We start from the raw sequence: 12,500 nt of genomic DNA, 5'->3' as shown, positions 1-12,500 counted from the left end.
ACCATCAACAGCCTTTTTCCGCACCCCTAAGAGCTAGACGATTCTGACTGCCAGAAATCAGGCATAGTGTACAAAATCAATTGTACACAGTGTTACAGTAATTTGTGTACTATGGCCAAACAGAAAGATCATTAAAGACCCGAATTGTGGAGCACAAAAAGGCAATTATGGGTTTTGACCAAAACTCTAAAGTTGCAAGCCATGTCCACCATTTCAGCCACAACATGAACTTTGAAAATGTCAAGGTCGTTGGTTTTGAAGCTAATTACCACAAGCAACTGTTCCTCAAAGCCTGGCACTCTACTTTGGACCTGAACGCTGGAAACGATCATATCGTACTTCCAGAAGCCTACAAAGGCATCACGGGAGCATGAATTGCATGGCCATGTGCACAAGCTTCGCACTACGTGACTTTAAATAGGGTATGATAACGAACTTCGCTTTCATATCACTGATTATGGCCTGCAAAATAGAGTTTATTTTAGTTGGCAATGACAGCGTCAGCAATATGCTTTTTTCCATAATAATAATAATAATAATAATAATACACATAATGATAATACACAATGTTTAGATGTCCTTAAACTATCCACATAAAAAACTCTTACTAAAGGTATCTCATTTAATCTACCATCACCATGACCTAATATGACACTACTGTCATATTTACCTTCATTTTTTGGTTGAAGCCTTTTTGATGTTAAGTGAATTCACACATTTTATTTTGTTCAACTTAACCTTCCTAATGCTTTCTTCTGTTTTACACAGTTTGCTCAAGTGATTCAAAACAGCCAATAAAGGAAGTGGGTTACTTCTTGCCTTTGCTTTAACATACAAGTTCATGTCTTTTACCAGCCAAAATATAAAGCCCATTAAAGCAGAGTTCCTTACGACTCTTCTCAACCTACCCTGGATCTCCTTTAGTTGGTCCTGAGTGTGCACTCCTTGTGTCTTCAGCATCTCTTTATTATTGAAAAAAGAAAAACATGAGAAAGTAATGAAAAAAGATAGAAATGAGAAAGTTAAGCCCACAAAGCCAGAAACTCACAGTAACTCAGTAGGAATAATGGTTTCAATAGCTTTAGGGAATTTCCACTCCAGCAAAAAAATTAATAAACACCTGTCAGATTGTTTCCGGACTCTAAATTTTTCATTTATTACACAACTTTGACGGTCAAAGTTGTGTAATACACATCTTTGATGGTCAAACTTGTGTAATAAGCGAAAAATTTAGAGTCCGGAAACAATCTGACAGGGGTTTAATAACATTAACCCACAATAATGATGTCCATACAATCAAATTTCCCTGAACATTAAAAAAAAATTAAGTTGTATCCGACATAATTTCCTGGCCATCTTAAATACATGTAATAATTGTGACATTTTATGGTTGCCCTGATGTTATCATTCAAAAGCCCTTTGTATCAGAACAATTAAGCAACTGTTACATATCACAATCATCAAGATAGTGGAGCTCGCAAAAAAATTAAGTAAAATGAGTGAATCAAAAATTCAATTACTTCCTCAAGCTGAATGGCCTTTCTTAGTGGTGGTAGAGTGTACCAGTGGGAGGAAGCGAAAGTAGTAATACAGGCCACTTCATAAGCCAGCTGAACGGATGTAGTGTTCAATTTTCTTTTTCCTGAATTTGTCATGTGCTTTCAGAAATAATATCAATTCTCAGTTCACTGAATTTATTGCCAAGGATCAAGAGCTGTTTCTAGAGCCATCAATCTAAATTAACTTATTGTAACATTATGATGCTCTTTCCTGTTTTCGAGGAACAAAAGTGACTGGTGCACAGAAAATACGAAGTATCAAAGGCTCAAATGTGGTTGAATTTAACAATGAATAAGGTAGTGTACCTTCAAGTTGTTCAAGTTTGTCCTTGGTGCTATCATCATCTTTCTTCCACTCTTTAAGCAACTCACGATAGCGCTCTTCAACATCAGGATCCATGCAATCAGTCTTCAGTCGGCTTATTGCAGATGTATAACTTGCTGCAGATCCAAGTGCTAACAGTGCATTGCTGATCTCAAGCCATAATGCTTGGAATGTTGGCTCGTCAACAGATGCCTGGGTTGCATGACCATAGACATTGTTTCTGTAATACTTGATTCTTGCTATGTTGGCTTCAATGCTGTTATCAGAAGCATGGGGAAGGATGTCCCAGCTTCCAGTGCTGGCAGGGGCACTCAAGCCACAAATGTTCCTCAGCAGTACCACCAGAAGCGTAATGTCAAAGCTAGCTGATGAGACTGATGATGAGATAGCTGGGAACAGCCTTCCCCACTGGGTAACATTTAAAATCTTCCTCTTTCGCAGGGACTGCAATGTAGGTAACTTACCGGCCAATATCCAGTGGAGACAGCTTGGGGGATGTATCCTGTCAAAGGTGTCTCTAACCACCTGAGTTCCAACATCCACTAAAAGACGACACAACCGTGCATAGTTTGTTCTTTCCTTAGTGGATGAAAATGATGGTGCCACACTTGCCATCTTTTAAACTGTTGATTCACATTAGCTGTAAGAAAAAATAGCATCATCTGTGAGGCCTAGTTTCCAATAATGCAGACATAATGAAGATCAAAATCACAATATACTACTCTACTTTTCAACTCTATCCTTTAAAAGCAGTCAGGGGATATTTTAATTAGTTTGGGTCACTAAATTGTTACTACAGTCTAAGCTCTCGTAAGCGAGCACCACGGGAATTCGAAAAAGTGGTCGCAACAAGAGCTGGTCGCTTACGAGAATGGGCTCTCGTAAGTGACAAAATTATAAACAATAGAGGATGGTCACTTATGAGAGCTTTCAGCAAGAGTCTCTGGAATTTGTAAAATCTTATCGATGGTACTGAAGATTCAGGGTTGGGAACTTCTTACTTTCACTCACATCTTCCAAAATATCCTTATCAGACATTCCCAGCCAAAACATTTCAAAACATTCAAAGCCCTCCTTGAAGAGCGAGGCTACCCTAAGCAGTTTATCGAAAGAACGCTGTCTGAGGTCGTTTTTTTAGGGAAGACAGACTGCTCTTAAACAAAAGGCCAAAACCACTGAGAAAATTTTACCATTTGTCACAACATACAACCCAGCAGTGTCAAACCTTCAAGCAATACTGACATGCAACTGGAGTTTTATTGAAAACTAGCCATTGCTGGCAAACATACTTAAAAGACCTTCTAAGTCGCACATGCTTGTTAAAGCAAAACTGTGAACTGAAGGTTTCATAAGTATCTGTAACCACAAACCGGTACAAAAGAGAGGCCGGTGCAGGTCTGTCATGCCAATCACATTCTTTCAAATGCTCAGCGCAGTGGGTTGTCTTTTTATTAAAGCATTCGCATACATAGATGAGACTCTGAGTGGTCGCTTGCAAGAGCTTAACCCTTTCACTCCCAATAGTGCCACTTATAGATTTTACTCTGTCTAACGCCAGACGATTTTACTCGTCAATGAGGAACCCCACGGGGCTGAAAGGGTTAAAAACAATCAGAAAGTCCAGTAGGGTAATCCCAAAGGTGGTCACAGTCACTTACAGGAACAGTCGCTTACGAGAGCTTTCAATTAGAGAGTTTAAGTGCCATTTAAAACAGGGTTTTACATTGGTGGTCGTAACGAGAGCTGGTCGCTTACGAGAGTGGTCGCAGCGAGAGCTTTGACTGTAGCTATTATCAACGCTGATCCAGGAAAAAAGCAGAAGTTGTACAGAAGAAAGCAGAGGTTGTAAGATGAAAAACGAGAAAAAAGTGCTATAGTATATCAAGGCTGTTGCCTAACAGGAGCCCGGTAGCCTGGGGCTCCCAAAGAATAGCTCTGGGCACCTTAATTTTTCACAGCAACACCTTTCACTTCATATGTTGGGCTCCTGAGTTCTCAGCGTTTAGCTCTGAGGGCTCCTTTAAAATTTTCTTTGGCAGCAGCCTTGTATATGCAACAAGTTACAAGAGCCTCAGTTTATAACATGTGCTGTAGTAATATGCAGCCTCAGTTCATAGCTCCTCCAGATCTCAAAGAAGCTATAGGTTCATGGGCCCTAGTTTGCTAAGACCTTATGAGGTGGAACACATGACAAAGGAGGTTTTTTTTTTTCAAAGAAAAATATGCCTTCATGTTTTGGCTCCAGAGATTGTCAAAAAGCCTTATTGATACTCACTTTTACACGTGGTTTCCAAATTATGAGACCCTTATAGAAGTCTGGAGTGCATCCAAGTGCATTCAATTTAACTTCAGTGCGAGAGAAACCATCTGAGTGAATGCTGATGACGTTTTTTCCTACATATTTTAATACAACTTGGAAAAAATTTTGCATAAGGAAAACCAGAAATGTGGACTCCGGAAATGGAAACAACAATAACAATAATTGACACTTCAATAGACCTTATTCGCTTGTACATTTTGTTTTCCAATACAGATAATTATCATTCTTGTTAAGTTCAAGTAGACACTTATTGATCCATCAGCAGGACAGCTGGTCAATGGTATTGCGCAAAGAAGACAACAAATGCTAACTCATGGATGGCTATCTCACTCACTTAACAAAGGATATAAAACTACAACAACAACAACACACACAAAACTCTCTTATATACATGTAGGTTGTGCTACGCTACATGTATTCTTAAGAACATTCTAAGTGATTAATGTTATATACATTTGTAAATATCACAAATCTCAAGGCTTACATTGTATAAATAACTACCGACTCCTAAAAACTCTACCACTAGTCAGCAATCTAGAACGTTCTTTCAATGTCACACAATCTTCTTAGTCAAATCACATCAATACATCCACTTTCTTTTAAAAGAAAGAAAAGAAAATCAGTCACTTCACCACGCAGTCTTTAAATCTCAGTATTCTTTGATGATTTCGCCTTCAAGACACCCTTTGGCACCTAGTGCTCCGACATATTCACTGGGAAATGACATAATTCCAAGATCTTTGCTAGTCTGCAAGCTCAGTAAGGGATTTGCATCCAAGTGAACAACTATCCGAATTGAGTATTCCTTTCCTCACAGATCTTTAAACTGAAGATCTATAGAGCCTAGCACTTTTATTCTCGTTCCTCCGTAGGTATCAATGCCGATGAAATCTCCATCTAGCTTTTCTCCATTCTGGTCACCAGTAACTCGCACATATTCTTAGAATGGTAGCACATTACAGGTTGCACCGGTGTCATCTTGCCAGTTACCGGTAACTGTCCTAGAGGAGTTCCACAATAGTCCATTTTACAGTTGTGTGCTTAGTTACCTGCCCTATGAGTGAAAGTGAGTCTGAGTTGACCTTATTTGATAGAAACCTCACTGCTTTTCTTGGTCAATGACAAGTAACTGTCAACTTTATTGTCAATTTCAGAAATATCCCCTATGTTTGAAGAATATGTTAGTGTCATCAACAAAGATGAAAAAAGACAGATATAGTAGTCAGAGGACGAAAATATCGATTTGGCCGTATCCTGTAGGTAGGTCGCCGATGTTTTGTGATATTTGTAGTTATTTCTCAGAGCAACCAGCTGCCCGAAATTTATCCCCATTCATCTCATCACTGTCCAGTGGCCAATATTGTGCCGAAGGGAATAGACCCCTTTCAGTTAATTCCCAATCTGGAGGACAAAACAATAATTTATTATTACATCGTTTTGCATTGGAAAGGTTTGTTTCTCTCAGGGAAGAGAACAACCATTGTTTTGTCCTCCAGATTGGGAATTACTGGAATAAGTCTATACACTCGTCTGGCAAACTGAGAAGGCGGGTCAGAGTTTTTCTCTGTCCCTGTGTGGGCCCATTTCCATTAATAGGGCTAAACGCTCACATGGTTCATATGGGGTACAAAAACTAGCACTTCTCATTACACTCTAATCAGTTTGGGCGCGTTCGATTGACCCTATTACGGAATGAGAATACGTTGGAGTGATGATTAAAACGGTATGTTTGGCGCGTTTCGAAGCAGCAAGGATAACAAAAATGTGTTTAAAATAAAATTTTAGTAGATATGTGACAATTTAAATTTGAATCTCCGTAAAAACGAAGGATTTCTAACGTATATTCCATGTATTCCTATTCCGGAATACGGTCAATCGAACGCACCCTAAGTCTGAGGAGCGAAAATAGTAGCTGAGTTCGAACAGCTCCCCAGTTTGTCGAAAACGCAGCGACAATACGTTTCCTATTAAAATCACCGTTTAATTCCAACTATTGAATACAAAACTTCGCTCACTTTACTCAACCGCGTGCTTAGAACAACAACGAAAGTAACACGATATCCTTTTTAAACACACCCACTAAGTACAAATACATGTCTCGATCCGATCTGAATTATTTCCGGTCAGTATGCGACTTTATCAAACAATAAAAAAAGCACGGCATGTCCACAGTTCCCGACACTCTCCCCCATATGTCTCGTAGCGACGTGGCATATGTAACACCGGGAACTGCCTGATAATTGTGCTATTGAGGTAAAACAACGATGAAACCTAATGGAAAACGTTCTATAAGCAAATGTTCATTCCAACTGATCCTCCTGGGCTAAATCTTGCACTCGAAGCTCGGCGGCGACTGCTGCATCTCGTCTGGGTCTAAACGCTGGTGCTCCAGGGTCAAGTGTTGTTGTAGTTCCTCTGACACCATCCCTGTCGCACGACAGTTCCAGGGGATACAGGTGCTGAATAGGGCGTTCGATGTGGGATCGGCCGGCTCGCAATCTCGCACCACGAACTACTCCATCCCTTCCTTCAATCAGACTTTCAACAATTCCAAGGGGCCAGCTATTTCTGTTCCGCTCGGACGACTTGATAATAACTACGTCTCCAACAGCAAGAGAACACCGCTTGTCTCCAAGTTTAAGGCGGTGACGTTCGCGTAACGCACGCAAGTACTCAGCTGTCCATCGATTCCACATTGCATCCTTAGTTTTCTGTAGGAACTTGGCGCGCTTCCTCAAATCTCTTTCTCCCAGATGGTAAGGCTGTAACTCGGGCAAGATGTTGGATTTGAGAAATAGCATCGTGTTTGGCGTCAGTGTGGGGAGCTGGACATCCTCCTCCTGGTAACACAAGGGACGGTTGTTCATGGCGACTTCAATATCCAGGATAACCTCGCTTAACTCCTCCCAGTTTAGTATCCCTTGGCCAACTGTCTTGTAAAATGCTGATTTCATCAACCCGATCAGACGCTCAAATTGCCCTCCCCACCAGGGCGCACGGCTGAGGTTAAACTGCCAAATGATGGACTGGTTGCTAAGAAACGAATGAAACTCTTCATCCTTCTGTACCTTCTTTAACCACTTGGCGGCAGCGACAAACGTCTGACCGTTGTCTGAGTAGACCCTTGATGGCCGTCCTCTTCTGGCGATGAAGTGCTTTAGGCTCTTAATGAACTCCCCGGTCTCCAAATTCGGCAGTAACTCTAAAAACACTCCGCGGGTGAGACTACAGGAGTACAATACCACATACGCTTTACGCATCTCCTTGCGCTTGTTACGGTACTTCACCGGTCCGGCAAAATCCACACCAATCACGTTGAAGGGCGTGTCGCCTTCGGTTCTTTCTCTTGGTAGAGGTGCTGGTGGCGGATTTGCGAAAGCTACGGCTTGAAACCGTTTGCAGCCACTGCAGTTTCTTACGACTCTCTTCGTTAATTTCCTAAGGCGGGGTATCCAGTATCTCTCTCTTACGCTGGCCATTGTTAGGCCAACTCCCCCATGGAGTGTAGTTACATGGGCACGTTGCACAATCTTCGTCGCAAGTAGAGCCGTGTCCGGCAGGTACACAGGATACTCGCCTTGGATACGTCCTCGGCATTCGAGCACACCCTCTTCATTCGGTTGCAGGTTCAGCTGCTCTTGGTCTTGCTCGAAACTGACGTTGTTGAATCCTTGCTGCTGGGCCCTCTTGACCAAGAACGTCTCATGCCTCTTTACCTCGGCTGTGCTCAGTGGTCCCTTGGCTTTATTGGTGGAGTTCCGAGAATTGCGCAAGAATCTCGCTACCCAAGCACCAATTCTCAATGCTTTGCGCAAGTCAAACTTCTCAAGGACAACTTCGAGGTCACTCTTGCTTTCTACTCCCACTGCGAATAACTCTTGTTGCACCTTTCTTTCTGCTAAACTCTCTGGGGAAGGTTTTGTTACGACTTCAGGTGGCCAATTGGCTGGATCTGTAAGCCAGGTGGGTCCATTCCACCACAGCTGCGCTCCAGTTACACTACCACCGCGACTCCTTAGGTCGGCTGGATTGTCTGCTGATGGAACATGATGCCATAGCACGTTTGGGTGAGTCTGAATCTTCTTTACGCGATTCGAGACGAACTGACGGTATTCTCCCCGATCTCCAATCCAATGTAAGGCTACTGAGCTGTCTAGCCAGCAATGAAGAGTAGTCGCAAGAGGAAGTCCTTCCAATGCTTGGCGTACATTGCTGGCCAAATTCACTGCCATGTGTCTTGACACAAGTTCTAGGCGAGGAATGGTTAGACCTTGTTTGGCAAGACGAGACTTCGCAGTAACCAAACCTTGCGACACCCCTGATGCTTGCGTCACCACGGCGTAGACTGAGGCACACACTCCGCGGCCACTGGCGTCACCAAATGCGTGGAGTTCAATCTTATCGATCTCTTGCTGGTAGAGAGGAATACTGCGTTTCGCCGACACTTCTTCCGGTAGGCTCTTTTCCCACTTTCTCCACTGATTTGCTATCTGCTCTGGCAACGGAGCGTCCCAAGCGTTCTTTTGCATGCATGATTCTTGGTAGAGAAGTTTTCCCTCGAGCATGACTGGTGACACAATTCCAAGCGGGTCGTAGACTTTCGCCAAATTAGCCAGGATACCACGCTTTGTCTCTTCGGCTGGCAGTTCAGGAAAGCTCACATGCAGAGTATCTTCAACCTTGTTCCAACCAAGTCCAAGTAGTTTACACTCTCCAGCTGCTGTTCCATTCTCTAACTGCTCCTTGGCGAATGATGGTTCGTAATCTTCACAGGATGTCTCTAGTTGCTTTTCGTTTGAATGCCACTTGTGCAGTTCGAATTTAGCATTGACGAAAATCTCGGTAGCTTCACGCTTTAAACGTTTTGCTTTCTCTGAAGTAGATCCTCCCGAAATCAGGTCATCCACGTACAGACTTCTATGTATCTCATTCACACTATCAGGATATCTGGACTGCATGTTCTCCAAGTGCTGTTGAATCACCCCATTGAGAAGGAACGTTGAAGGGGCGAGGCCAAACACCACTCTGGTAAAACGCAAAGTTTCAACCTGTTTTCCTGTCTTGTCGGCGATCCAGTGGAATCTCAAGGAATCTCTCTCGGTTTCTCGTATCCGCACTTGTAGGAATGCACGGCGAAGGTCTCCAGCGACTGCCACAGGATGAAAACGGTTACGAACAATGACACTCCACAGCTTATTATGTAGCGGAGGTCCAGCATGTAGGCATTCGTTCAGCGATGGTGCTTTTTCTTGCGCACGGGCTGACGCGTCGTACACGACTCGCAGCTTCGTCGTCTCAGCACTCCGACGCTCGACAGCACGATGGGGTAGATAAAACTCTCTTCCAGTTACCTCAGCAGGTGCTGGCTCTACTACGCCTTCTCGAAGTTGCTCTCTGATCACAGCGTCATAGTCGTCGAGCATGTCGGTTCTTCTCAGCTTCCGTACAAGAGTGTTCAATCTGCGTAAACTTCCATCTCGGTTGTTTGGTAACGGAGGACAGTTTCCCTTCCAAGGAAGTCCAGTTTCATACCATCCTTCTGAAGATCGAACTAATTGTTCTTTGAATTCTTCGTAAACGTCACCTTGATCTCCGGTTGAAGAGTCTGCCAGACCAAGGACATCAAGTGCGCACAACCTCTCGTAATCTGTGTTCGAATTAATGGCTAGATAAGCAGTTGCCAACTCCCTGTCAGCTCCAGGCGACATGATTGTCCATCCAAAACGGGTGAACTCGGCAACTGGATCTCCACGGCGACCCACTCTCAAACGCTCTCCAGTGCGAATTTTCGCAAAACCATTCGCGCCCAGTATGATGTGTACGGGTAGCCTGTCTTTAGTGTCGTCATCATCCATTCGCACCCCGTTGAGATGAGAATTCGCCTCAAGTATTTCCTTGTAACGTGGGTTCTCCAAAACCAATACCTCTCGCTTGTTGACTTTCGTAATATCAACTTCCAGCTTGAACTCATCTTGTACAGAACTAATGACCACACCAAACACCTGCATCGTTCTCGTAGTGATTCCGGTGAGCATGGCTATCTGCCTTAGTCCAGTAGACTTTGGGCGTGCATTGATTAAATCAATCGCGGTCGATGAAGCGTATGAATGGCTCGCGCCACTGTCTAATAAGGCTCTGAATTTGTAGCCGCCAATTTTTACAACTACGACTGGGTGAATCACTGCTGTGTTTCCGATGTTATTTGCTGTCATCCCCGGCTCGCGGGCTTGGACTCTGTCGCATAGTGACGTGTGATGCCTTGCGTGACAATTTTGACACGTGGATTTGCTCCTACAATCTTCGGCTCGGTGTCTAGATCCCGTGCAGTTAAAACACAGTCTTTTATCCAGGAAAATCTTCTTTCTTTGTTCGACACTCACGACTTTGTCACAGTCAATAGCTTTGTGATCGGAGCGCTCACAAAATAAACATCCACGGGCGGTCGTCTGGTTCCCATCATCACGTTTTGCATAAAATACTCTTGTTTTTTCTCTCTTGTTGTTATGAATCGCCTCGACCTTGGGCCTTTGAGCTTCTGAGATTGGATTATTGATCGTCCACTTCTCCAACGCTTCTAGGAATTGTACAAAGGACCACTCGCTCCAATTTCCGTCCATCATCGCAAGCTCGTTCTTAATGATTCCCAGCTTGTCAAATGTAAACCTCACAGCGGCGTCAAGTTTGTTTAGGCTTTGCAATGTTTGTAATGATTCGATGTTAAATAACAACACCTCATAGAATTCATGAATTTTCTTCACATCCCTCTCTCTGATTGTAGGCAACTCCAATATGTTCCGAACATACGTTCCCACAACTTCACTGGTTTTCCCATATCGTCTCGCAAGAAGATCTTTGGCCCTTTGATAACCATCTCCTGTGAACGGAAGTCCATCGATCAAATTTCGGACCTTTGTGACCAATAACTCTTTCAAATACGAAAATTTCGTGACGTCAGGGATAGATGACTTGTCGATTTGGGTCTCGAACTGACCCCAGAAACGCAACCAGTCTTGAGGCGTTCCATCGAATTTAGTTATCACAAGCTTCGGCATTTTCGCAACTTCGCTAGTCGCTCCTGTGGTTTCAGTTGACTTTTGAGCTTGTTGTAACTCGAGCTTTTTCTTCTCAAACGATAATTCTTCGGCGTGAGCTTGTTCTACAGCCTCTTGTTGTTGCTGTATCTTTTCTTTCTCCAATGCGATGGCTCGCTTGTGCTCGAAAAGAGCGGCTTCATGCCTCACATGGCGATCGATTTGCTCTATTTTGTCAGCCAACTGACGCATACATGTATCCGCTTCGTCAACTACTGCTTCGACATCTGCTGCCCATTCTTGTATTTTTTCCTCGTTCTCACCTTCTGTAAACTTTTTCTCTTCTATCGATTCCTTTAGGGTGGTCACTGCGGTCGCCATGCTCTCGAGCGAAGTTTTGTGCCTCTCCAAAGCCACAGGGTCATCTTTTTGCAGGATTTCGTCCGTCTTCTTCACTCTAAAGTTTAACGTTCTGATCTTGCCGTCCAAGTCTGCTAGTTGTTTATCCATGATCGCTCAACTATATACGTCCCGTCGGAGGTGCCAGTTTGTCGAAAACGCAGCGACAATACGTTTCCTATTAAAATCACCGTTTAATTCCAACTATTGAATACAAAACTTCGCTCACTTTACTCAACCGCGTGCTTAGAACAACAACGAAAGTAACACGATATCCTTTTTAAACACACCCACTAAGTACAAATACATGTCTCGATCCGATCTGAATTATTTCCGGTCAGTATGCGACTTTATCAAACAATAAAAAAAGCACGGCATGTCCACAGTTCCCGACACAGCTCGAGCCCATTTCAAACGTCTATTTCTTGGAAAACACGCCACTAAAAAACTTTATGATAGTCACATTAACAGCTTTGCTCATAGTGGCTACCGATGGTTCGAGAAAATTAACAAAACTGCGCTTACCTTACCTTCGGTGACTCGTATCTTCACGAAGAAAGAAAGCAAAAGCGGAAGTAGCCGGGCACTTATCGCCCCTGAGCATGCGCTAGTTACCATGCCACGGTTGCACGGATCTGTTTCTGTTTGTCATTATGGTTACATAATACAGCAAAAAAAAGATCGAGGTAAATCATTGATCTCGAAAAAAGATTTGGTCTTCGTTTTTGAGATCATCGCCCTAGAACAAACCATCATATCAGAGAAAACCATTTAAGTATTCATATAGAGGCATATATTTATGAACAATTAATAGAGCAGTTTACATGGAGACAAACACGCAAGCATGCGGAACAAGCTTCAAAAAG

At 43.2% G+C, this 12,500-nt stretch overlaps 2 protein-coding genes across 5 annotated transcripts in view; both read right to left on the bottom strand.

Annotated features, from left to right (window-relative positions):
• Nucleotides 1–12,500, bottom strand: part of LOC138030003 (NLR family CARD domain-containing protein 4-like) — an 87,062-nt gene that overhangs the window by 6,935 nt on the left and 67,627 nt on the right. Inside the window, exons 1-3 of one of the 4 annotated variants that reach the window (XM_068877854.1) lie at nt 12,165–12,177; nt 1,866–2,524; nt 909–962 (exon numbers count right to left, since the gene is read on the bottom strand). The exons of 2 other annotated variants lie outside the window; for them this stretch is intronic. In XM_068877854.1, coding sequence (XP_068733955.1) covers nt 909–962; nt 1,866–2,499 — 688 coding nt within the window. In that variant the 5' untranslated portion in view covers nt 2,500–2,524; nt 12,165–12,177. Of the gene's footprint in view, nt 1–908; nt 963–1,865; nt 2,525–12,159; nt 12,178–12,500 lie in introns of those variants that run through there. One more of the 4 variants, XM_068877853.1, reaches the window with a different exon arrangement.
• LOC138028815 (uncharacterized) lies at nt 6,185–11,891 on the bottom strand. The gene has a single exon (XM_068876440.1). The coding sequence runs from the start codon at nt 11,743–11,745 to the stop codon at nt 6,505–6,507; it is 5,241 nt and encodes a 1,746-aa protein (XP_068732541.1). The 5' UTR covers nt 11,746–11,891; the 3' UTR covers nt 6,185–6,504.

The sequence above is a fragment of the Montipora capricornis genome, chromosome 13, assembly GCF_036669925.1.
Source record: "Montipora capricornis isolate CH-2021 chromosome 13, ASM3666992v2, whole genome shotgun sequence".
Taxonomy (NCBI): domain Eukaryota; kingdom Metazoa; phylum Cnidaria; class Anthozoa; order Scleractinia; family Acroporidae; genus Montipora; species Montipora capricornis.
Note: the sequence above shows the minus strand (reverse complement) of the source record. Positions and strands in the feature narration are given on the sequence as shown.

Coding starts and splice junctions, on each gene's coding strand:
- LOC138028815 (XM_068876440.1), bottom strand. CDS start 11,745: ATGGATAAACAACTAGCAGACTTGGACGGCAAGATCAGAACGTTAAAC.